This window comes from Nomascus leucogenys, chromosome 5 (genome assembly GCF_006542625.1).
Source record: "Nomascus leucogenys isolate Asia chromosome 5, Asia_NLE_v1, whole genome shotgun sequence".
NCBI lineage: Eukaryota > Metazoa > Chordata > Mammalia > Primates > Hylobatidae > Nomascus > Nomascus leucogenys.
In genome coordinates this window covers 67,891,659-67,917,195 of record NC_044385.1, presented here as the reverse complement: position 1 = coordinate 67,917,195, position 25,537 = coordinate 67,891,659, and the positions used below count along the sequence as shown (strand labels likewise).

The window sequence follows — 25,537 nt, the reverse complement described above, 5'->3', positions numbered from 1 at the left end:
AGAACCAACAGGATTTCCTAACAATTCCAATATTTGGGGTGAGAGAGAGTAAAGGACAACCGTAAAATTTAGGGACTGAGCAACTTGAAGTTTCCATTGACTAAGATGGGGAAGCAATCAGTTTGGGAGGGAAGCTCAGATGATATTAGATTCAGTTTGAGATGTCTATTAAATATCCACATAGATGATAAGACTGGAGTTCAATGGAGAGCTCCTACCAGGAAATACAAGCTTCGGATTCATTAACAAATGTTCTTTAAAGCCATGAGACTGAAAGAACTCACCAAGAGAGTGAAAGTAAATAGAGAACAGAAGTTCAAACACTAAGCCTTGGGGCAGTAAAATATTAAGAAATCAGGGAGATGAGGAAGAATCAATGATGGAGTTTAAAAATGAGTGACCAATAGAGTAGACAGATAAACTGAGGAGTGTGGTATCCAGGAATGCAAGTGATGAATGTCTCAAAGATAAGGATCAATTGTTAAATGCTGATGACATAACATGTAAGAGATTGCTTACATTACTCATGTTATTCTTCCAACTGCCCAGTGAGGGTAGCTCTCAGCCACATTTACATATGACAGGACTGAGGCTCAGACTTCAAATAACTTGTCTGGCAAGTATATAGTAGAACTGAGATTCATAGCATATTGGATTGACCCTACCAGAATTAAACATCACTTACTCTCTCACTCACTACAGATTTGGGGAAAAAGATTAGTTTGAAAACTTAAAAAGTACTCATAATAGGAAAATATTTTTTAAATGCAGTGTTGTTACTTGTGAATATTTAAAGAGTAAAGTGCTACCAAGAAATAATACTTTCACTAATCAAGAGAAAAGTATTGCATAATATGTCAGTAGTTCATTGAGGAAATAAGTCAACTTTAACTTTAGTCCTTGCCACCAGAAATTATCATAAATTCTGAGTTAGAAGTATTTTTCTGATTTTGTTTTCACTTTTTTATTTTTACTTTTACTTTCTCCTAGGAGCGGAATTTATAAATATCCAGATATTGTTTATAAAACTTTATCTCCTGAAAATTGGAATGAGGGTTTTACTTTATAGATTTTCAACAAAGTATCGATGCCATTGAATTTAACTTTATAGCCAAAACAATCTGTCATAAAAGGTACATGATATCTTGGTGGTTTTAATTTAGTAAGTCAGTCAAAATTGGATGAGACTACATTTGGAATATTTATTTAAACAGTCCTGCCACATTTTCAGCTGTCAAATTAGCTGTCAAATTTACATACACAAATTCTTTAATAAAAGTGCCAGATTTGTAGGTTCTCAGCAAGAGTTTTATTTCCTCAAAAGGTCCAATTATTTGGTAACATTGCTGATTAATACCCTGTTTAATTTCAATTACTTTCATGAAAGAAAATCTGATTTTCATTGTGAAGCTGTGCTTGACTTCCATAACCAGCATCTTGCCTCCTTATACACTGCCTTACTTATCCCTTTGGCCGCAGTTTCAAGTTTTCCAGAAAACTGCTTCGGAACCCTGAGCAGACCTGCACACCTTATCTGTATACTTCCTCTCTACCTGTCCTCTAAACTGCCTTCTCTTTTCCCAGAGAAAGTATCTTAACTATTTTACAATATACCTCTGTCAAGATGTCAGACCTATAAAATTCCATGTGAAGAGCACACAGCTGTGAAATTTAACAACTGATAAATAATTCTAGTGGAATGAAAAATAAGTAGACTGCCATCAATTCCTTCTTCTTCATTCTACCCTAACTGAAAATGAAGCAAAAATATTGTAGAGAAGTACTTCCATGAATTTGGCTATTCCTTGTCTTTTTAACATAAAGCTTTGCTACAGATGCATATCCCTGGTTAGTTTAAGAAGTTGTTCAAAAATTCCTTGCTAAAATAAAATCTTAAGTAAGGAAAGGGAAACTTTGCCATGCCTAAAAATGAGACCCTCCCCTTCCCCCACTCCCCATGAGATTATTTATTACATCTGTACAAAGTTTAGAATTTCAGATTTAGGGACATTGAGGTCATCCAGAGGTTACTTTTCTCCCAGTTAAATACAAACATAATAAAATTGCTCACTTGCGTCTCCTCCCTGCCCCCTTAAAGGAGTGCCAAAGCCACAGTTACATGTACTCATGTGTGACGCAAAATTCTATTTTTAAACCCAGACAGAATCTATCATTAGTCATTTACAGAAGGAAACCATTAACATCTAAAAGGATGGAGCAACAGAACTCCTTCATGTTGCCAACTGCTTATAAACTAATTCTAAATACAGCAGTGGCTGGAAATACATGTTTTCTGTCACTTAGAAAGATACAGTTTTTTAGTTCACTTATGCCATGTTATGAATATGTAAGTATTAGACCCTAAAAAGGTAGAAAAATGGAAGACGATAGTAACTTCTTTTTCTGCTTGATCATATTTGTTTAATCAACTGTTTATTCTTATGTTTACTCATTTTTGGGCATGAAACATTTTTAGGACTTACTTTTGCTTACAAAGGCTAATATTATCCCAAATTGCTTAAGTGCTAAGAATTCATTTTAATGTTGTACATATTTATTATACAAGAAAGATTTTTTCCATCAAAAAATACTTAATTCAAAAAATATTGAATCTAGAATAGAGATTATAAATTTTTAACTTAATTTTATTTTTTTCTTAAGGAAACCTCTAAGGTATCATTACCATTTTCAAAACTGTCAAGTAGTGGTGAATGATACTTCTTGTATGTTAATTTTTAAAAGAATATTTCTAACACACATTCTTAATGGAGAATTATATCTTATACAGAATGATACATTCTTTTTTTTTTTTTTTTTTTTTTTTTTGAGACGGAGTCTCGCTCTGTCGCCCAGGCTGGAGTGCATGGCGCGATCTCGGCTCACTGCAAGCTCCGCCTCCCGGGTTCATGTCATTCTCCTGCCTCAGCCTCTCTGAGTAGTTGGGACTACAGGTGCCCGCCACCACGCCTGGCTAATTTTTTGTATTTTTAGTAGAGACGGGGTTTCACCGTGGTCTCGATCTCCTGACGTCATGATCCGCCCGCCTCGGCCTCCCAAAGTGCTGGGATTACAAGCGTGAGCCACCGCGCCCAGCCTTAGAATGATACATTCTAAGGGTGATGTTTATGAAAGAAATTTAAGCTTTGTTAACATGCTTAGTAAAATTTTTTAATACAAATACAGAGTATATGGTGTGAAGTGAGTTATATGGTGCAAATACTATTTTAATTCTTGAACACTTCCACAAAATTAGCTTGTAAAATAAAATTAAAACCACACTGAGATGCTAGATTTGCAGATGCATCATTCATTTTTTTACATTTCTTTTTATTTCTCTAACTAAATTATATGACAGAAGGCAAGGGTCATGATTAATTCATTGTTGTATTCTTTATATATTGAATATAAGCTCCTCAATATTATGGAATAAATGAACAAACACTTCACATTTTATTGTTTTCTATATTTTTCAAGGTTTGTATTAATTCTTCATGTGCTTTGTGACTTTATTTTCTCCAAAAGAAATTCTTCTTGAAATGAAAAGTTCACAAGAGTTAGGATAACTGGAGGAGCCCCACATTTAAAATAAAATAAAACAAAGAAAGAAAAGACACCTGCATAACAATGAGGTCTGACAAATAACTTGCAGGTACCTTTCTGCAAACCTGTTAGTCTAATCTTCAAAATTCTTTATATTTTAACTAAAAAGCCAACTTCTTTGCATCCGTTTAAAATATTTAATTTTTTCTGGCTTTCTCAATGTTAAGTTTTTATTTCATGTATTTCAGTTCATTTATTTCAACACATAAGGTTTATTTATTTTCTTAAAAAACATATCCTAATTACTGAAAGATTACATCATTGCACAGCTATGATTAATAATGCTGCAGAAATCTGTTGTTTGTACTTTATTACAGCACCAAGTTCTTCAAGCTTGGTGAATTTCCAAATGAAGGAACACTCATTACTAGCTAGTTTCTTGGAGTCCTTCATATTTCTTGCCTACTCATCTTTATATCTATTTTATACCTATTTTCTAAATTGAACCTGGATTTAATTATGCACAATATAAGAGAGCTTTCAACAGAGCATTCTGTAAGTATAATTTTGGTACAGGTAGATGAACTTCTTAAAATCATCAGTCCTTGTAATTTCCTTATAACTAGATAATAAAACAGAATCATGGTTCAACTAGCTTATATTTAAAAGGGAATGGTTTTTACATAAAAATATTTAAAGAGAATACTTTCTGCATCACATATTTAGAAATGTCTTCATAAAACCGCCAAAAATTTTAAATTCTTCATTAAGAAAAATCACTTAATGTCTTTGTGATATTTCTTAAGTATTACAATATTGTCTTTGTTTTGATTTATCACTATAACCTTCACTGTCAGGTTGCCAAGAGGTTGCTGCTTTAAAAAAAAAAGAAAAAAGAACAAATCTTGAGCTTTTCACTGTTTTTATCATTTGCAGAGTAATGTTATCCTGTTGTTAGATACTACTGGCCGGGCCCTTCGTCGTCTCATCCTCCCTTCAGAGAAGCTTACATCTAAGAAACCTTTCTGGTGGAACAAAGAAGAAGCTGTAAGAAACACCACATTTGTCCAGCAAATTGCCAAGGATTTCTATAGCTTTCTAACCAGAAAGATGCATGCATGCCCATCCCTTTAAGTGCCTTTTGTTTGTTGTAATGCGCAAGAGAATTTCCTATTATGCATGTATAGATTTTAACATGATATATATAACCATAGATATGTGTATAATTAAATATCAGTAAATTCTTTTTATGACATTATACTTGCATGAAGATTTGCCAGGACTGGACTAACAGTAAGAGAAAATTAAAAACTATTTGAATATGGTATTTCTAACAAATTTCTGATCATGAAGTCAATTTAACCTGTTTTCCAGTTATGTAGTTATGTTTTGGATTTATATGATAAAACTGTGGGTATGATACCTAATTTCCTCTATTAGACAAATAAGTGTTTTAGTTTATTAACTAAATTAAACTAGTAAGTAAATAGTTTAGGCCAACACAAGAGAATTTATTCTGCCATTCAGAAAAAAATAATGGATTTAAAATAAGGTTTACCCTCTGCCTTGCAAGTCAACATACTTAGGTCTTAAAAGACTATGAAAAAAGTGATATTTTAAAATGTCATAAATGTATTCTAATATAAGAAACAAAGTGTTTCCCATGTGTTTATTTTATGGTGTAAATTCCATGGTTAATCATCAGATAGCCTGTTATTGCTTAACAATGTTTGGTGTTGTTTTTAAAATTTTATTCTGAAGAGGTTTTAGTACATAGTTCACAGTAAATTTTGATATATAGTTTAATCCATTTTACCATAAGAGTCTTAGAGTAGATAAATAGATAGCTTGTTTGAGAATTACATGTTTTACAAGTTGAAGAACTTTTATTTAAGGGGAAGTAGCTAAAGATGTACATGACCGTATCTGACACATTTAATGTGAATATCTTGTTTTGTTTGTCTTTAGGAAACTTATAAAATGTGTAAAGAATTTTCACACAAAAACTGGCTGGTATTCTACAAAGAAAAAGGGTGAGCTCTTTATTATAGAGGATTTAAACTGGAGTTCTTATTTGGCCCATTCCAATTACTATTTTGATTATACTTGTTTACTATAAAGTGAATGTAACCAAATTATGAATGTTTTAATATAAAGTAACTTGCCCACATTGCAGAATATTGAGAAACAGACATAAGAAAAGCTAGTGCTCACAATTCCATGACATAGCCACTTCTAACATGGCAATAGTTACTACTTTCCATTATTTTTACTTATACACACCCTGACATAGTTTAGAATTTTGCATATCTTTTTTTTTCAATTAACATTTTTCTATATTATTACTTAGTCTTAAAAACATTCTTTTTACGGGTTGCATAATGTATCATGAAATGATTACGCCAGATTACTCAACCATTATCCTCACCATTTCCTTTCAGATACAGTTTTCTTCTTTTCCAGGAACAGCCTGACTGTGTTGGATGTTCTAGAAGGGCGAACTCACACCATCTCACTTCCCATCAACCTCAAGACAGTTTTCCTTGTAGCAGAGGACAAATGGCTTCTGGTGGAGAGCAAAACAAATCAGTGAGTGGCTTTATATAGTGTGTCATGGAGTATGTTGTAGCTCAATCTTATTCATCAATTATTCAACATCTTTACTGTTGTGTCTTTCCTGTGTCTGTCTTTTAACAATTTCTGTGTTTGGCAGCATCTCTATATATGAAGCTTATAAGAATTGAGGAGGAGAGAAAAAATAAATGTCACTTCTCAGAAAATGGCATTGAAATTAACAGTTAAAAAGTCATGACTTTTTCATATGATCCATATTTATTTGGGCTTTTTCCTATTTGTACCTTGAGAATTCACTGTATTCTTGCTAAACTGGAGATACTTCAAAGTAGATTTTCCCTTCAAAGAGCCACAGTCTCCATGCTAGAGCTGTTGCCTCTTTGTAAATTCACAGAGTTCACACCTTAGAAGTTTCTTTCTCTTTTTATCTTGTGTATTCTGGTTTGGATGTGGTTATGTTTATGTTTATGTTATCTGACCCATTGGACTGTGCAGTTCTTGATGAAAGGCAGTGTCAACTTTGAGCACCTTCCCTCATGCACAACTCCACTAGCTAAGTGCAGACTCTTTCTGCCCCTCTGCTGACAAGCAGAAGTATCTCATTGCAGAGGATTTCTGCCTATATATACATCCATATTTTAGAAATGTTAAAAATAAGTAGATCAAGGAGACTACAGTTGTGAGGGCATCTGTCTCTTAGATGATCACAAATCAGAAGTCATACTCCCCTTTCCTGGCTGATCAGAGTTTTATCAAGAGAGGGCTACATGATAATAAGAGTGTACCCCATTAGAGTTGCTTCCCCCCACACAACCCTTTCTCTTATAGGAAGCATTGGATTTTTGCCTCACATTCATTACTGTATTGCTGTTGTGCACTGCTCTTTAACACAGTGTTGAGAAGTTACTTGTTAATTCATGATGAAACTCCAAAACTGCAAATTATACTGGAATTATAAAAAAGAGGCTGAGGAGAATCTAATATTTCTTAGTCTGGCCTTATGACTATTAGAAAAAGAAAAATTTCACTTAAGCTAGATGTTTTGTTTGTTTGCAGGAAATATCTTTTAACTAAGCCTGCACACATCGAATCTGAGGGCAGTGGGGTTTGCCAGTTGTATGTGCTGAAAGAGGAGCCGCCCAGCACAGGGTTTGGAGTTACACAAGGTAAATGCTATGTCATCTGTGTTTATGGCTGTGTGAGTGCATGCTTGTACACATACTGTCCTCTAGAATCATTTAAGAACAAAACACCAGCCTATGTTAAGTTTACACCAAAAGAAAAAACTTAGTCGCTACACCAGAAATAGTAAATAAGAATCTACTATCTCAAATTGTCATAAGGAAGTTCACTGTTGTAAGCTCTGTCCTTGAATTTTTTTAACTGACAGATCAGTATTTTTATATACATTTAGGTTGCAAGTCTAATTTAGGATAACATCTTTTTTCTACAGACCATTGGGATTTCTACTTAATTTATCACAGTTTTGGGGGATGAATAGTCCTTATGAAAAAAATCTAAAACATACCATTGCCAACCCTTTGTTGGGTCAGTTTTTACATCTTTTCTACAGGGAGCTATTAATTATAATATTTATTCCTAATAAAATTTTGGATTCTATAAATACTTGAGATCACTTTGGCAAGATGCCTTGATTATAAAAACAGCATTTTTTCAAACAAAAGCCCATGAATGTAATTTAAAGTGTTTTCTCTTTTTTAACTTGTTCTTTTCCATTTGACTTGTTGAGAATAAAATCTTGCAAAAAATTAATTCCTGGAGCATTTCAGGAGCATATGGTGTCTAATGTTTCTCTGATACTTTTCAGAAACAGAGTTCAGCATACCTCATAAAATTTCCAGTGATCAACTATCATCTGAACATCTAAGTTCAGCTGTGGAGCAAAAGATTGCCTCTCCCAACAGAATTCTCTCAGATGAGAACAATTATGCTACAATAGTTGTTGGTTTTCCAGATCTCATGGTAAGCACCTATTAAATTATTGGATAAATATTTCTTTCCCTTAGTTTGACCTATAATCTGTAAGCCTGTTTGAGGGGTTATTAAAAATATAATTTCCTGGTAAACATGTTGGATCAAGTCTGCCTTCCAAATCACTCAGTAGAAAATATGTTATACCTAAATAGTTTCATTACACTTTAAAAATTAACACTGAAAGTGTAATGCAATGATAGAATCTAGTAGGGGGAAATGAGTATTCTCCATATGTGGGAGTTCATGTAATACAGTTTAAATGCTTAACCCTCTGATGGTAATTTTCTATCATGTCTTCTAGAATTTTTTAAAGTTAATTATTTTTCCATCTACACATTCTATATATTTATTTATTAACTTTTATTTTAGGTTCAAGTGTACATGTACAGGTTTGTTATATAGGTAAATTGCATGTCACGGGGGTTTGTTGTACAGATGGTTTGGTCATCCAGGTAATAAGCATAGTACCTGATAGGTAGTTTTTTGATCCTCACCCTCCTCTCACTCCCCACCCTCAAGTAGGTGTCAGTGTCTGTTGTTCCCTTCTTTGTGTCTATATGTCCTCGATGTTTCACTCCCACTTGTGAGAACATGCGATATTTGGTTTTTTGTTCCTGTGTAAAGTTAAATTTGTTGGGTTGTCATTATTGCAGATTAAAATTTTCAACAGTCATGAAGATAGATTTATTTTCCATTGAGTTTTGCTCTGATTTATCATATCTTTGCAGCATCTAGGTTATAGTATAATGGCTAATTGTCTCAATTGATTTTTCTCTTAGATGGGCCCTTCTGTTATCTACTGTTACCTATAAAGGAGAAGCTATTTGAATTGACTGTAGGTGAAACTGGGCAAATCTTTCTCTGATGGAAATGTGGGGAAATTAATTATAAAAGTTATTTCAGTCCAAGTTGCCATCTAATAACCTTAGATGTAGCTCCATGTGTTCTGACTAAACATTTAATTTTTATAATTTCCTTTGTAGCTTTTAGATGGGATGATAGAATTATTTAAAGATAAAAATATGGGCTCTGCTTGACAGTACTCCAATTTTGTATGCCTCAAAATTTTAATATAGTTAATGAATGCTGGGTACTTCAGGATATAAGATTTGAAATCTAAAACTCAATGGATAATATGTGGCTTAGAACTCTGATGTATGTTTTCCTAATTATCAAGTTAAAAGCATCTGCTATCATATAATTTGAAATGAAATGTTATTGAACTACAGTGTTTACAGCAGCCTTGATATGAAAGAGATGTGTTTTATATGCTTTCTACAATGTTTGCTGCTGTAAAAAAAACGTTGGGACTTGTTCTGGAGGTAAAACTATTTTAAAAATTGATCTTCTAATTACCTTCTTCTGATTGAAGAAATCAGTATAGAAATATAATGTTATTATAAAAAGTTAGAAAATAAAAGCTAAGTTAAGGCACTGTTTGTATTAACCTTATAGAAATTCTTATAGCCTGTAAGACTAGTGGCCTTGTTAAATTAAAAGCTATATCCCTGCTACTTAGTATGGTACCTACCACATAGGAGATATTTAATGAATATTTGCTAAATAGAAGATTAGAGTCAGCTAGGCAGCCTTTAAGATGACAGTAATATTTTTAGGCCACAACAGAATAGGCAGCGTGCTACTCTAAGCCCTTTCATACATGATAGTTAATTTTTACAACAATTCTATCAGGTTTTAGAAATGAAAAAACAGAAACAGACAGAGCTTATATCCCCTAGGCCACAAAGATTATAAGCAATGGGATTTGAGCTGAAGTGTGACTAGCCAGCCCTTTAACACACATCCTTTTACCACACCACACTGCCTTCTTGCTTTATGTGAACTTCTTTGGATTCTCTATAAAACTATTGACAAATGAGTATGCTACCTCTTATTAACTTTTTCATAGAGTTATCAGTGGCATCTTAATTATTACTTATATAACTTTTAAAATCTAATACCAAATAGCTATAAGAATCTGTAGCAAATATCATCCTCAATGGTGAAACATCAGAAGTATTTCTTTTCTTTTCTTATTAGGAATAAAACAAGGATGCCCACTGTTACCACTTCTATTAAACATGGTAATAGTGTCTTAGACATGATATATAAAGAGAAAATTGATAAATTGTGCTGCATCAAAATTTAAAATTTGAGTTCTGTTAAAAGACACTGTTAAGAGAATGAAAAGACAATCTACAGGCTGGGAGAAAATATTTGCAAACCACATTTCCAACAAAAACTGGTATCTAGAGTCTATAAAAATTCTTAAAACTTAACAGTCAGAAGGCAAATAGCCTAATTTTACAAATGAGCAAATAGTAGGCCAGTGTGAGTTATCAGAGATCAGAGCCCAAGCAAGGTAAGGACATCTATGGTGGAGAGAGGTGACCACTAGTGATGGATATTAAGCCCAAGCAGGATGAAGATGGCATTCCTGTGAAGGGGCAGCCTGGAGTGGGTTGTAGGAGCCCAAGTAAGGTGAAGTATGTGTCCCTGTGTGAGTGAGGCCCCATATGGGCTGTCAGGACCCAAGCAGGGAGAGTAGAGCATCTGCCCAGGGAGTAAGGTTAGTGGTGGAGATGGGAGATGGGTCACATACAGTGGACTTGAGCAAGAAAGTAAATATGTGAAGGGTAACAAAATACATTAAGGATAATGAAAGCAAATTTTTAACTGTTGGAGAGGGGAATTATAGATACTAAAAGGAAGAAAACTAGAATGAACCATGTAGTTATTAGAGTAGAATTGGATATATTTTTGTGAATTCATAGATTTCAATGTATTTAGGTAAATATAGAAGCAAAATTAAAGGTAAATGTGAAAAAAAAAATGAGCAAAAGTCTTGAACAAACACTTAACCAAAGAGGATAGAGGGATGGCAAATAAGTACATGAAAAGTTATTGGACATCATTAGTCATTAGAGAAATGCAAATTAAAACCATGATGAGATACTAGTACCTACCCATTAGAATGGCTAAAATAAAAAAAACACTGACAATACCAAGTACTGACAAGGACGCAGAGAGCTAATGCAACTCATTATTGCAAGGGCAAACAATAACCAGAACATCTCTGAAGAAGGACCAGACAGAAGTACTCTTCCTATTAAATTTCAAGGATAATTATAAAACTTCAGTAACTAAGACCATGTATTGGCCTGGGAATAGAAAAATACACAGTAGAACAAAATGCAGTGCCCAGAAACAGATATCTGCATATAAACTGTGTTTTATGATACTGTTGCTACGGGCAAAAGTTAGTGGTATTTGGACAATAAGCTATACATGTGAGAAAAGGATGAATGCAGATACCCACTTCATACCATTCACAAAAATTAATTCCTGATAGGCTAAGGACTTAACTGTGAAAGATAAAGCCTTAAAACTTTTAGAAAAAGCATAAATTATCTTTATGATCTTAGGAAGGATAAATACATATGTGGTAAAAATTTAAAGTAAAGCAAGGAAAAAATAACACAAAATTCCAGAAGAGTAAAATCTAGGGGAGAGAAAGAATGACTGGGAAGGGGCCCAATCACTTCTGAAGCCCTCCCAGGGCTTTAAAAATGCTAGTTATGTTCTATTATGTATAGATGTTTACTTATTTTTTAACTAATTCCTGTATTTCTTCTGTTTAGTTGTAATTGATTTCAAGATAAAAATTTTAACTTGTATATTTTACACTTGTCTGAAAGTTATGATTATTGACAAAGCAGCTACCTCCTGTACCACATCCAAATGACTTTATTTATTTTTTGTTTGTTTAAGACAAGATCTCCTCAGTAGCTGGGAATACAGGCATGTGCCACGATGTCTGGCTGATTTTTGTATTTTTTGTAGGGACAGGGTTTCACCACGTTACCCAGGCCAGTCTCAAACTCCTGAACTCAAGTGATCCACCAACCTTGGCCTCCCAAAGTACTGGAATTACAGGCATGAGCCACTGTACCCAGCCAATAATTTGATTTTCTTATACCTGTGAAACATTAGTTTCCCATTAGTATTTGCTTAAAGGGCTGTGTTGTTAAGGTTGTGGTGAATGTAGTATATGGTACTTCAGTACTTTAATCTCTTTCTTTTTTTCAGTCACCCAGTGAAGTTTATTCTTGGAAGAGATCATCATCTTTGCATAAACGAAGTGGCACTGATACATCATTCTATAGAGGAAAGAAGAAAAGTGGGACTCCAAAACAAAGCAATTGTGTGACTCTTTTAGATACGAATCAGGTAGTGAGGATTTTACCCCCAGGAGAAGTCCCTCTAAAAGATATCTACCCTAAAGGTAAGAAGGAACTCACCAATTCCTAATTTACAAAGGTGGTTTAAAGTAGCTTCCTTTTGGTAGAGGATATTTAATTTATCTTTATCATTTCATACTTATAAAAATTGATCATTCTGACAAGTTTAGAAGTAACTAAAAAGACCTCTCTGTATTCAGAAAGTTCTTACTCATTTTCACAGTGTGCAACTGTGGCCACTGCTGTTAGAACTCATCTTCATTTATATTATAATATATGCAGTAACTTTACCTAAAAGATGTTTTCACAGAGCCTTTTAAAAAGTCTTAGTGTATTAGGCATAGAAACTGAGGCCTGCCTTTTGTCTTAAACTCCTAAGACTGAAAGTCAGGGGCTTATCATGCAGACTGATTCACTTAACAGCACTCTGAAAGTCAATTTATATTTATTACTGCATAAAATATCCAATTCCTGGGATGATCTCCTCTCCTTGTATAAATTCACTTACTCCTTAAAACCCCATCCTATTGTTAGCATGCTCTCTAATTTGTACATGAAAATATTCTGACACAGAACTAAAATAACTGGCCCAGGATCACCCCACCAGTGGACAACAGTGCCCAGATTTGCCCCACAATCTTCTAATCCCAAGTTTAGAGCTATTCTTATTGAACCACACTGGCATTCATCATAACAGATAACTATGAAAAAGTTTGATCATTGATTCATTGACTTTTTTTTTTTTTACATCACAGTGGTAGTGATACATTATCTTGTGTCTATATGCATTGTATTAGTGTGGACTTCACAAATATAATGCTAAATGTATTATAATAATCTGTAACAGGGTTTGAAAAGTTCTGATTATATGATAACGTTTGGAATTAGTTTCTTCCCAACTGAAACTCATGGAAGATAAATCACCATTTCCTTAAAATGTTTTTTGTGGTAGAAGAGGCAGATGAATAAACTGACAATTCTAGTACAGTGTAATAAGATAGGAATATTCACAAGGTGATATATAAACACAAAGGAGAAGTTTACAATCCATTCTGGAGACTATGAGTTGACTCTTGAAAGATGAGAGTTAATCAGTTGAAGGATTTGGTCCAGGAAAGGGATACTCCATGTGAAAGATGCACGGACTTGGCAGAGCATTCCAGGAATTACAAGAAGTTATGTACCAGAGTTTAGTGCACCTTCATTCACCCAGAAATCTGGGACTCACCTTGATACCTCTTCTCCCTCATCCTCCACATCTCATCCATCAGCAATCACCATGTTCTGATATACAGCCTTGCAAATATATCTTGTATCCACCCACTTGTCTCCAATTCTGTTACCAATATCCCATCCAAAGCACCACCATCATACACTGAAATGTTGCCATAGCCTTATGATATTGTTACCTCTTCCACTCTTTTCCCCTCCTACCCTTTTCCACACATCAGACAGGGTGATGTTTTTAAAGTACAGTGTACGTTGGTTCTTAAGCTCAGTTTATATACAGTAAAATTCACCATTTCTAGTGTATAGTTCTGTGAGTTTGGCAGACACAAATAGTTGGATAACCACTACCACACTTGATATAGAAGAGTTTCATCACCCCAAAAACTTCCCCCATTCCGTTTTGTGGTCAATGCCTCCACTTACCTACAACTTATCACTGACCTGATTTCTTTTCTTATAGATTTGCCTTTACCAGAATATTATATAAATGGAATCATATAGTATGTGGTCTTTTGAGTCTGGCATCTTTCAATTAATACAGTGCATTTGAGAATCATTTATTTATTTATTTTTTATGTTATGTGTGTATCATTCGTTTTTTTTTTTTTAATTGCCAGTGGTTGCCTATTACATAGATGTACCACAGTTTGTTTATCCATTCACAAGGTGACATATTTATTGGTTGTTTCCAGTTTTGGGCAATAAAGAGTAAGGCCACTATGAACATTTGTGGGCAGGTTTTTAAGTGAACATAAAGTTTTGCTTCTTTTGAGTAAATGCCTAGGAATGGCATTTTTGCATCATATGATGAAACTGCCAAACTATTTCCCAAAGTGGAAATACCATTTTGCATTTCTATCAGCAATGAATATTTGAAATGAAATTCTATCAGCATTTCAGTTGCACTGCATCCCTGTCAGCACTTGGTATTGTCAGTTTCTCACCATTCTAGTGAGTGTAGTGATTTCTCATTATGATTTTAATTTGTGTTTTCCCTAGCACCTAATGATGTTGAGCATTTTGTTTTATGTGTATCTTCTTTAATAAAATATCTTTCAGATCTTTTGCCCATTTTTAAATCGGGTTATTTATTTTCTTATTAATGAGTTTCGAGCATTCCTTTTGTTTATTTGTTTTGAGACAAGGTCTTGCTCTGTTGCCCAAGCTGGAGTGTGGTGACACGATTTCAGCTCACTATAGCCTCTGCCTCCCAGGCTCAAGCAGCACCCAACTCAGCTACTGAGTAGCTGAGACTACAGGCACATGCCACCACATCTGGCTAATTTTTGTATTTTTTTGTAGAGACAGGGTTTTGCCATGTTGCCCAGGCTGGTCTCAGACTCCTGAACTCTGAGTGTTCTTTAGTGTAGATACAAGTTCAGTGTCAAAGATATACTTTCCAAACATTTTCTCTTATTTTGATGAAGGGCAAATCGTCTATGTTTTCTTCCAGAAGTTTTATAGTTCTATATTTTACATTTAGATTTATGATCCATTTTGAGTTAATTTTTTACATGGTATAAGGTATGGACTGAGGCTCTTTATTTTAATTACATGGGGATATTCAATTGTTCCAGCACCAGCACCATTTGCTGAAAAGACTGTCCTGTCCTTTCTCTTTTGCACTGCCTTTAGACCTCTGCTGAAAATCAGCTGCCCATATGAGTGGGTCTATTTCTGGATTTTCTATTGTGTTCCATTGGTCTATGTGTCTATCCCTTTACTAATACCGTACTCTCTTGATTGCTTTATAGCTTTATAGTTTATAGTGAGTCTTGGTTGACTTAGGTAGTATAGATTCTTCCACTTTGTTCTTCATTTTCAAAATTGTTTTAGTCAGAAAGTAATATTTTTAAACACAACTCAGGTCACATTGTCCTTAGGATAAAGTTTAGAAATTTTAACTTGGCTTAAAAGATCCAGTGTGATTTGTGCATTACATAACTCTCTGACTTCTTTCAGTTAATTTGAATTTACAAAATTCTTCCCAACTTTCTGCTGCACCCCTTCCCCCCAACCCCCAAACTCATTCTCATCTGTCAGGTCTCAGTTTAAATGTCACTTCCTCAGAAGGTCTTGTTCAAATCTAAATCAGGTGCCCTTGTCATACTCTCTCATAACACTTCCTATTTAGGGACGGGAAGAGTGTGTTCATGTTTCCATGCGTATTTTAATTTTTCACAAAATATCTCAGGCCTACAAAAGTTTAAAGAAAAATACAATGAACATCTTTGCACCCACCACCCATATTGGTAAGTCATTACCAGTATGGTCAGAGACTCCTGTGTTTTCATCGCCTTCCCTTTTGACAAACCAGAGGTAATCTCTGTTCTGAATGTGAGTTCAGTACTTATCATTCACAAAATAATATATAGCTTTTTTTATGTTTTTAAACTTTGTATAAATAGTATCATATTGTATTTATTCTTCTGTAACTTGGTCTGTTTTTTTCACCATCATGTTTGTGAGATTTGTTACTAAAGAAAAAAATCATTCATGACATTTGTTACAAAATGGTAAGGTAGGCTTTATGCAGGGCCATCTTGATAGGTATAGGGATGACTGCAAAGAAGTTTTGTAGTAAGGGAGAGAGATGGGGCTCAACTCTGAATATAACAAGGAAAAGTGGAAATAAGTGAAGCAGTAGGGTGGGGGTCAGTGGATGGAAAATTACTGAGAGAAAACATCTGGGGTAAGAGGGAATTCTGGCTGAACAAACCTAACAGGATCCTTGCTGAGAGCAGCCCAGAGTGATCTGACATCACCTAGGGGATGGTGGAGAATGGGGAACCCAATCAGATATCAAGGGTTAGGGATTCTGGTTAAACTGACTTAGCAGGATTCTTGTTAGCATTGAACAATGCAGAGATGAACACAGAGGCCCCAGAGTTGGGAACTAGTTGGGAAGAGGATTCAGAAGAGCCTGACTACAGTTCAGTCAAAGAGAGACCTTTGTCATCATCCATACTGATAGTTCTACTTTTATTTTCACTGCTTCACATACAACAATTTATTCTTCTGTTATTTGTCAGTGCAAATTTAGGTTCTTTCCAGGTTTTTGCTATTACAAATAATGGTGCTATGAATAGCCTTGCACCTGTCTGCTTGTGTATATGTTGAGTCTGTAGGGAGCATATTTAGGAGCAGAATTACCAAAGGTGTTCCAGTAGCATAAAGCGGGTCCTGGTGCATCCCATCCTAATCTACTCTTGTAAGGGTCAAACCTTTTATTGTGGTTTCGCATTACCTTTTTCTGACTTCTAGTACATTTGAGCATCCTTTCATATGTTGCCATTTACTCTTCCAAGAACTGCCTATTTAGCCATTTTTCTCTTAGTTGCTAGGAGTTTTATTTCCCTTCTTTTGTTTAAGTAGTGTTACTAAAATATTCCAAACATATATAAATTGCTTAGGACAATGTCTGACATGGGGGAAGAATTTTATAAATGTGGGCTGTAAAAAAGAGAGAAAGAATGAAAATCCCTAGGAGCATGGTGAAGGAAGATCCCAGGGTGACAGCCATGCACAGGCCTAAGGTTAGAACAGATGACATTTCAGGAGAGATGTCTCTTAGAAATTGAAATTGATAAACCCAATATATATGAACATATTTAGAGATTTTAACAATTAGGGAACCTTGGGAATAAATTTGTACTACATAAAACTAAACAAAACATGATGCTTATTAGCTCCAATAAAAGCAAAAAGTTATACAGGAAAAAGTAATGATAATATAAGACATAGCAAAGCCGTGATTAGCATTTAGATAATTGTAATAATATAAGCACTGGATGTTAATCCAAGCAAAATTATATGAATGTTTGGGGGAATGGGAAAATCGGGAGTGGGGGATTGGGGAATGAAAAAGAGTTAAACTCTCTTCTTGCTTGGGAGGAAGGCAAGAGATAATGCCTGAAGCTGAAACCTCAAGAAGGCACCATAATGATGAAGGTGAATACCACAGAAATAGCTTAAAAAGTTGAAAGTGTCTCTAGGGGGCAGGAAATGGTGGGGCGGCGGGGGCGGGTAGGGGGTAAAGCAGGGGCTGTTTGTTCTTTAAGCCTTTTTGATACTTAATTCTATGTGCATGTAGATCTCTGATGAAAATTCAAGCTAGAATAATTTTGTAAAGTAAATCAAATCCAACCATCTAATTAGTCTGGGACTAATGTACATCAGCCTTTTATAAAGAAATCAACTGTAAAGACTACTCTCCTGGTGGCTTTCACAATAATGAGGTAGCTTTTATTTAATGCAGATGGGGAGAAATTTATTGCTTTCTTCCAACTGTTTTTCTTCTAGCTAAATGTTAGCTTTTTTTAAACCACAGGTCTGAGCTCTTTAAACACAAAATAATGATTCTTGATTGAAAGCAGTACAATGTTTTTTTGAACTTTGGGTAAAATCAAAAATTTGGTATCAGCACAGTTTGGGGGCACACATCACTCTTTTTATCTGTGAACACAGAAATGTATTAAACCCAGTGATTAATAGGTGTACATCAAATTACATTTCTAGAAGGAGTGAGTTTTTAAATAGCATTTCACCTTCCCTCTGAAAATTGTCTTGGTTGTTTTGCCTGACAGTTTTTAATACCTCCTTCTAACCTTGGCACTGTGCATGTAAACTGTCCCCACTGATCATGGGAGCTATGTGATAAACACTGCTGCAATGACTTCCCTTTAATGGTTAGTGAACTAATCCCTAAATACAATTTATACCTATCTTTGAAATCCACTTGGATTATAAATGTAATGGAAATTTACTGAGCCTCCATCCTCACTCCAGTGTTAAAACGTTTAAAATGGATGGATGAGGCCTTGGCTAAGTTTGGAGGGAAACCTGGCCACAGTTTTCACTTCCTCAATTCAGTCAAGTATTCTGTTCAAGAATCTTTTTGTAAATATGCTTTTCTTCTGAGCTGACTTATTTTCAAATCAGTAAACATCAATTTTTATTATTTTTAAAGTGCTTACTGCTACTACCACCACTACCACCACCTTTACTATTTCCCTAAAGTGATTTGTAGCCATTACCCTTCTCTGATACTTGAAAATAGTTTTTAATACCAGGAGTAAAATTCTACTTCTTGAAATAGTAGACACAGTCATTATTGCATTTTCTCACCATGGAATTAATTAGCAAAGTAAAAGAAAAGAAAGATATGGGGAAAAAAAAGATATTTTAAAATAAGTTGGCTTACTTTGCTTTCACAGGCAATCTAAAAGTGCTGATGGCAGTAGATCAACTTAATACTATTCCTTATTTGTAAAAGCGCCTCTAAGTGGCAAGCCAAAATATGAGTAAGTTAGTGAGGCAGCTCCACTCATCTCTATAGCTTCAGTAACTGGTCACTCTTGGCAAAGAACCCTGAGCTATAAATAATTCAACCTACTTCAGCTAGGTTCAAGCAGCAGGAATTGTTAAAAATGATATATGATACAAAACTTTATCCAAGATTGACTTTATATCACAGGCAGAATTTCCAATGCAGACTGTGTGTGGCTTACGATAAGCATATTCACTTTGTGCAAATGGCCACTTGAAGACAGCTAATCCAGCTGGGTGGTCAAATTACTATAGTAACTCTATTTTCTTACCCATTCCTCTCCTTGGACATTACCTTTTCTTCCTGCTGAGCTGTTTGTCTCTTGGGACAACCCATTGCCTAGCTCTACAGCTCATACCTGGCCTCAGGACTGTGATTCCCACTCTAGAATCCTTTCCAAGTCCCCAGAGGCCCACAATGGTTTAATAGAAAGGAACTTTCCCCATTTTACTGTGAACGCCTCAAAGTCAGAGACCACATATCTTTTCTATACCCTCATGCTTCATATGATGTCTGGCGCAAAATATGCTCAAACACATTTGTTAAATAAATAAGAGATATGTTGAGTTTTTCAGCTGGCCTATTTAAAAACCTTCAACTACATGCACGAAATAAAAATGTCAAGTTTCTTGTTTTTTGTAAACTACATTTGATAAATTCAAATTTGAATTTATCCAGGACATCCTGGATACTTCATTCCAACCAGAAATTGTAATAAAAGATGGATGGATGGATGGATGGATGGATGGATGGATGGATGGATGGATAGATGGATGGATGAATAGATAAATATATCATTCTAATCAGAAATTGTCATCAAAGATTAGATAGAGAAACAGATAGACAAAAATCTTAAAAAGCATGGGTTTTGTGTAGGGGGTTTTTTTTTAAGAGAACTTGGTGGCCAAGATTTTATAAAATGGGATATTTTACAAATAGCTATTTCACTAGGGCCAACTCACATAGAAGTTGTGTGGAGTCGTGGCCAGAGCATAGATTTGAGTGCTAAAAAGGCCTGGGTTTGAAGCCATCTCCATCACTCTCCAGCTGTATCACCCCAAATAAGTCATATTGTTACATTACCTCTATAAGCCTCAGTTTCCTCATCTCTCAGACAGGAATTATTAGTCTTTGTTGTTGTTAGTATCAGAAGCACTCTCTGTGAAGACTAAGCAATGTTTCTGACACACCATGGTGGCAGCTAATGATTTTGAGGATGATAGTTACTCAGGGCTGTGGAATAGAAATCAGTGAAGCACAGGAATTTGCTGGAAAACCAACACTAAGGTATACTAATGACATCACATGAGTATAACAATTATAGAATTAGTTGAGGGCTCTGGACCCCTTATCTCTTTATCTTCCCCCAACTTTTCATATTCTTTACTATCCAGAATCCTGAGAGCTGATCATAATCCCAAAAAACACAATCCCCATGCCATAACCCCAAATGTTGAAATCCCAAAAGAAAGATAAATATTCCTAAAGTCTAAAATTCTGGCACAATCCCAAAAGATGAAAATCTCGAAAATATAATTCTGGAAAAAATAATTTTAAAATTATTTAAAAGATATTTATGTACATTTTTAAAAGAAGATTTATTTGAGAAACATAAAAACAGCAGAACAGGCCGGGGGTGGTGGCTCACACCTGTAATCCCTGCACTTTGGGAGGCCGAGGCAGGCAGATCACTTGGGGTCAGGAGCTCGAGGCCAGCCTGGCCAACATGGTGAAACCCCGTCTCTACTAAAAATACAAAAATTAGCTGGGCTTGGTAGCAGGTGCCTATAATCCCAGCTACTCGGGAGGCTGAGGCATGAGAATCACTTGAACAGAGGAGGCAGAGGTTGCAGTGAGCCAAGATCGCACCACTGCACTCTAGCCTGGGCAACAAGAGTGAGACTCTGTCTCCAAAAAACAAACAAACAGAAACAGCAGAACACTTCACAAACCACCTTGCACAATAAAATAGGCAATAATAACATACACTTTTTGCAAGCATAAACACTCAGGTATACTAATGACATCACATGAGTATAACAGTTATGAACACATGAGCCATATTCATAAAGCAGTTGGTCAAAAGGGAAATGTCATACATGCATATCAGTATGTTTGGCAGTTAAAGACTGTCCCAGCTCTCAGAGACCAATTCACCTTCTGTATTTGTCCCCTCTAGGCTCTTGGCTTACAGGATGATGTCCACCAATATTGAGGGCAGGTCTTCACCACCTGGTTCCCTCAGACTCACATACTAATCTCTTTTCCAGATTACAGATACAACCAAAATAATGCTTTACCAGGTTTCTAGGTATTCTATAATCAGTCCAACTGACACCTAAAATTAAGTCCACAAATACACCCTTTGTCAACTTGGCACCTATATGCATCTCATTAAACCATACTTAATTTCCTAACAAAGACAGTAACAAAGTAATAGCTCCGTATAACATGATGCAATTATACTGTGATTGTGATTTTCAGAATTTTAAACTTTAGGGACTTTTATCTATCTTTTGGGATTTCAACAATCAGAATAATGGCATTCAGGATTGTGTCTTTTGGGATTATGATCCAAACTCCAGAGTCCTCACCCCACTGCCCCATCCTCACCTCACCTTCCCCTGTCTTGCAGGGCCCTAATAATGACAGATACTGTGTGATGAGCAACCCCTGTTGGTGCTTTGCATTTACTAATTTCATCTAATCCTCAAGATAATGTTTATGATGCTCAGATGCTGTGGTCATCTGAGGTTGTTATCCCCATTTCACAGTGGGGTTGTTATCCCCATTTTACAAATGAAGAAAACAGGCCTCAGAGAGGTCAATAACTTGACCAACATAACACAGCTCAGACAGGAGCAGGACTTCCTACCAGGTCAGTCTAATTAGAGAGTGTGCCGATTCTACCACATTTTACTGCATTGTTGTTGCTTCCTAAGAAGGAAAAACAGTTCAGATGATGAAATATTTTTTTAAAAAACTGTAAGTGCAAAAACATTGACTCATCTTGGGAAGCTATCAAATGAAAATAACTTAGGTTATTTTCTGACAGTAAAGAATCACAGCCCAATATGCTTCCCTGAGGGAAGCATGTTTCTCAGAGTCTAGCCATGAGGGTTGACCCAGTACCTTGTCAAGTAGATCCCAGCATTCTACCCTAGGCTACGGATAATTTGATTCCACTTTTAGCACCATTTTGGTATCTTGCAATAATTTAATACTTGGCTCATGTCATGACTTGTTTGTAGATGTTACTCCTCCACAAACATCTGGTTATATAGAAGTCACTGATCTTCAATCAAAGAAACTCCGATATATCCCTATTCCCAGGTAATCCATTTCACCTTTGTTCTTAGCTTAGTATGTCATAAAAAATGAGTAAATTCTTGCTAAGTACTCTGAACAAATGAGTACTTTTTTGCTTCTTTAAATAGCAAGCTCTTTTTTTCCCAGTTACAGTTGGTTTCTATCTTGCTGTTCTTCTGAATGTTTTCCTGGCATTTTTATTTTCATTTTGTAAAAATATTCCACTGTTACATAGGTATAAGTCAAACAGCCTGCAAGTCTTTGTTCTCTTTTGTTTGATCCGTTCTAATAAGTTTTTCTGTATCTGAAATAGCATTTTTAGTATTACAAAAATTATAATACTTATTAACTTTATATATTTATTTTCTGAAGTAAGTGTGTTCAAAATATCAAAAGAATTTAAATAGATTTCTTTAATATTGTTTTGATATATGTTATTATGTATCTGCAGTCAGGAAGGTTGTACAATAGCCAAAGGATCCCAAAGCTTTAGAATAGGACTCATTACTGTTCGCCTCCTTCATTATTGTCCCACTATGGAAGCAAAGCATTTAAACTAGGTAAACTGAAGATTTAAAAACAGAAACAATAAAGCTTGATCTCTCCCTTGAAGAACACAGGCATCATCACCTGGAGCCCATCCCTTTCTGGGTGCATCCATGCCTTATTTCCCTCTTCCAACCTAAGCTTGCACCTGCTTTGGCCTACTTATCCTAGGTTCCTCTTTTTCCCTTTCTTTGCCCTCCATGCCAAAGCCTTCTTCCTCTAATCTTTCTATTCTATTTTGACCTAGATTACAATCACATCTGCTCCTCTCATGTACTCCCTCACATTGCCATTGAGCCCTCACAACACAGTGGTTGAAGTCTTGGCTAGAAGCTCTAGCAGAGTAGCCTGGAGGGCCTGCAGAGGAAGACCAGGGATACCAGAATCTGTCAGTCACCCAAAATGTCACCAGGCTTCCTTTCTTCCCCCTTCTCCATCCCCTAGAAGAAAATAGCTCGGCATGATAGTACAAATAACTCAGAAACACAGCTTCATTTCTTAGGACCCTTTAATCAGATTCAAAAAATATGAAAACAAAATCATTATTCAAAGAAATAGATTTACTTCTTCCAACATATATGACTTCTTGGAACATCCTAATGTGTTGGTTTAATGGAAAATGGCTTTTAATCATTTGAGGAAATTGCATATTCCATCTTAATTATATGCTCATTAAAATATACTAATTCAAGTAACAAAAGCAAATAACATCTTTTTTAACATATCTAAAACATTGATAATTTTTTCCAGTATTTATAGTCATTTCTCTCACTAGTTTTTTATTTCAGTGTTTTTCTCTTTTGACTTTCTGTATGAATCACATGTTATACCTGCCATGGAAAGAACATCTGGAAGAGCAGCTGTGTGCACAGCCCAGAGCCAGCTGGCCACCATAATGCATTCAGTTAGAGCCGCACTGTCCAACGGAAATATAATGAAAGCCATATATGTAATTATATATTTCTTGGTAGACACATTATTGTTTTAAGGTGAAATTAATTTTAATATCTTTTATTTAACCCAATGTATCCAAAATATTATTTTGACATGTAGTCAATATAAAATTTTTAATGAAATATTTTACATTCCTTTTTTTTTCCTAAGTCTCTGAAATTCAGTATGTATTTTACACTTAAAGCACATCTCCATTTGGACTTGCCACATTTCAAGTGTCAAGAGTTTGTTTCATTGTCAGTATGAATTTAGAGTCTGTTTCATTGTCAGTATGTCCTGAGTTTCTCTTAACTACTGCTTTTTTTGACATATGTATAAAATCCAAGGGAACAACCCATCTGGACTTCAGTTTTTTTGCTAGTAGCTTAGATTTAGCATTCTGCTAGATATCAGGAATTTTCCATTTGATAGCTAATTTCAAATAATAGAAAATACAATAAAACTGTATGTAACTTCAGGGCCAAAATGAATACATCACTTTTGCTCTCACATAATTTTCTTCAAAGTTTTATATTATCTGCATTTGTAAAATAGTACTGCCAAGCTTTCATATGTGGCTGTGTATAAATTTAGGCTTCACTCTATTATAATTCTATGTGTCCTTTTAAAACTTTGTTATTATTTATAAGGAAAACATTCTTTAAGTGAAGAAAAGATTTTAGACCTAGTGTGCAAATTGTAGAAAATATGTAATTTCTTCAGTCATTCTTTTTTTAATAAATTAAAGAAATTGCCTGTAAATGTAAAGTTTTCTTGTGAAGAGTTAAGTAGTGACAACTAGTAGGCACAGTGCTCAATAGAATCATACAGCTTGGGTGTTCTTGGCAGAATTTCAAACATCATAGTTACAAATGGATAAATTTCATTATTCTTGAATAGCCCCTGACTCCATCATCTGTAACTACTAAGTTTTTTCCTGCAGCAAATATTTATTGATAGAGTACCATGTATTGTATCAAATGTTACCTTCTTTGAGCCCTTCTGGGAGTCCTGTAAAGTAGCTTGGAAACATATGGTCCCATCCCACTGTTGTTCTCCTCATATGAACATTTTCTAAGTCTTCTGTGTCCAAGAGTGGCCGCCCTTGTCACTCTGTGTTTAGTATCAACTAAGGCAGACTGAAAAAAGGTCAAATTAGTCTTGATTTATCTTTTAGAATATTATAAGAATTTACCTAATATATAATGGTTTTGTGTTTTTCCAAAATCTACAATGATAGCTTGTTATGTTTTTCTTATCAGACCCTCTCTTTAGACTATTTATTTCATATAGAAAATATCAGATGCATTTTGTGAGCCAACACTAATAGTTGGAATTTATAATCTATATCACTTTTGTATAATAAGAGCTATACTCAGATAAAGGAGATATGCAGTTGACTCTTATAGACAAATTTGCTTTCCTAGAAATTACTATAGATATATATATATACACACACTCATACAGATGTCAGAAATATATAACAAAGGAAATATGTGTGAAATATATAAGAAATCTATACATTCCTTGTTATAGATTCATGTAACTTTCTAAGTCAGAAAAGGCAAAATATCACATACAAATGCAGTCGAAATGCATAAACAAGAAATCGGTTCAGCACTGACATTAGGCCTCTAAGGAGTGAGTCCAGTACTGCAGGCGTGTGAGGTATGAACTGATATAGAGTTCCTTTCTTCCTGACAGTGGAAGCTAGTGTCGTCTACAAATACAGGAAAATGCAGAGAACCAGTAAATTACTGTGTATTTTTGCTCCTTACAGATGGTTCTGTTGATATCTTGTCTTTTAATATGCTCATTATTAGAGTTCTGTCTTAGATCA

The 25,537-nt window shown here is 35.0% G+C and overlaps 1 protein-coding gene across 4 annotated transcripts in view; it reads left to right on the top strand.

The window, feature by feature from the left end:
• Nucleotides 1-25,537, top strand: part of VWA8 (von Willebrand factor A domain containing 8) — a 424,992-nt gene that overhangs the window by 284,524 nt on the left and 114,931 nt on the right. For all 4 annotated transcript variants that reach the window (XR_004030158.1, XM_030813328.1, XM_030813329.1 and 1 more), the window contains 7 exons: nt 4,477-4,587; nt 5,509-5,573; nt 6,004-6,129; nt 7,171-7,280; nt 7,943-8,097; nt 12,199-12,394; nt 22,161-22,242. Coding sequence is in view for 3 of the 4 variants with exons in the window: in XM_030813328.1 (XP_030669188.1) it covers nt 4,477-4,587; nt 5,509-5,573; nt 6,004-6,129; nt 7,171-7,280; nt 7,943-8,097; nt 12,199-12,394; nt 22,161-22,242 (845 nt within the window). In the remaining variant the exon portion in view is untranslated. The remainder of the gene's footprint in view (nt 1-4,476; nt 4,588-5,508; nt 5,574-6,003; nt 6,130-7,170; nt 7,281-7,942; nt 8,098-12,198; nt 12,395-22,160; nt 22,243-25,537) is intronic.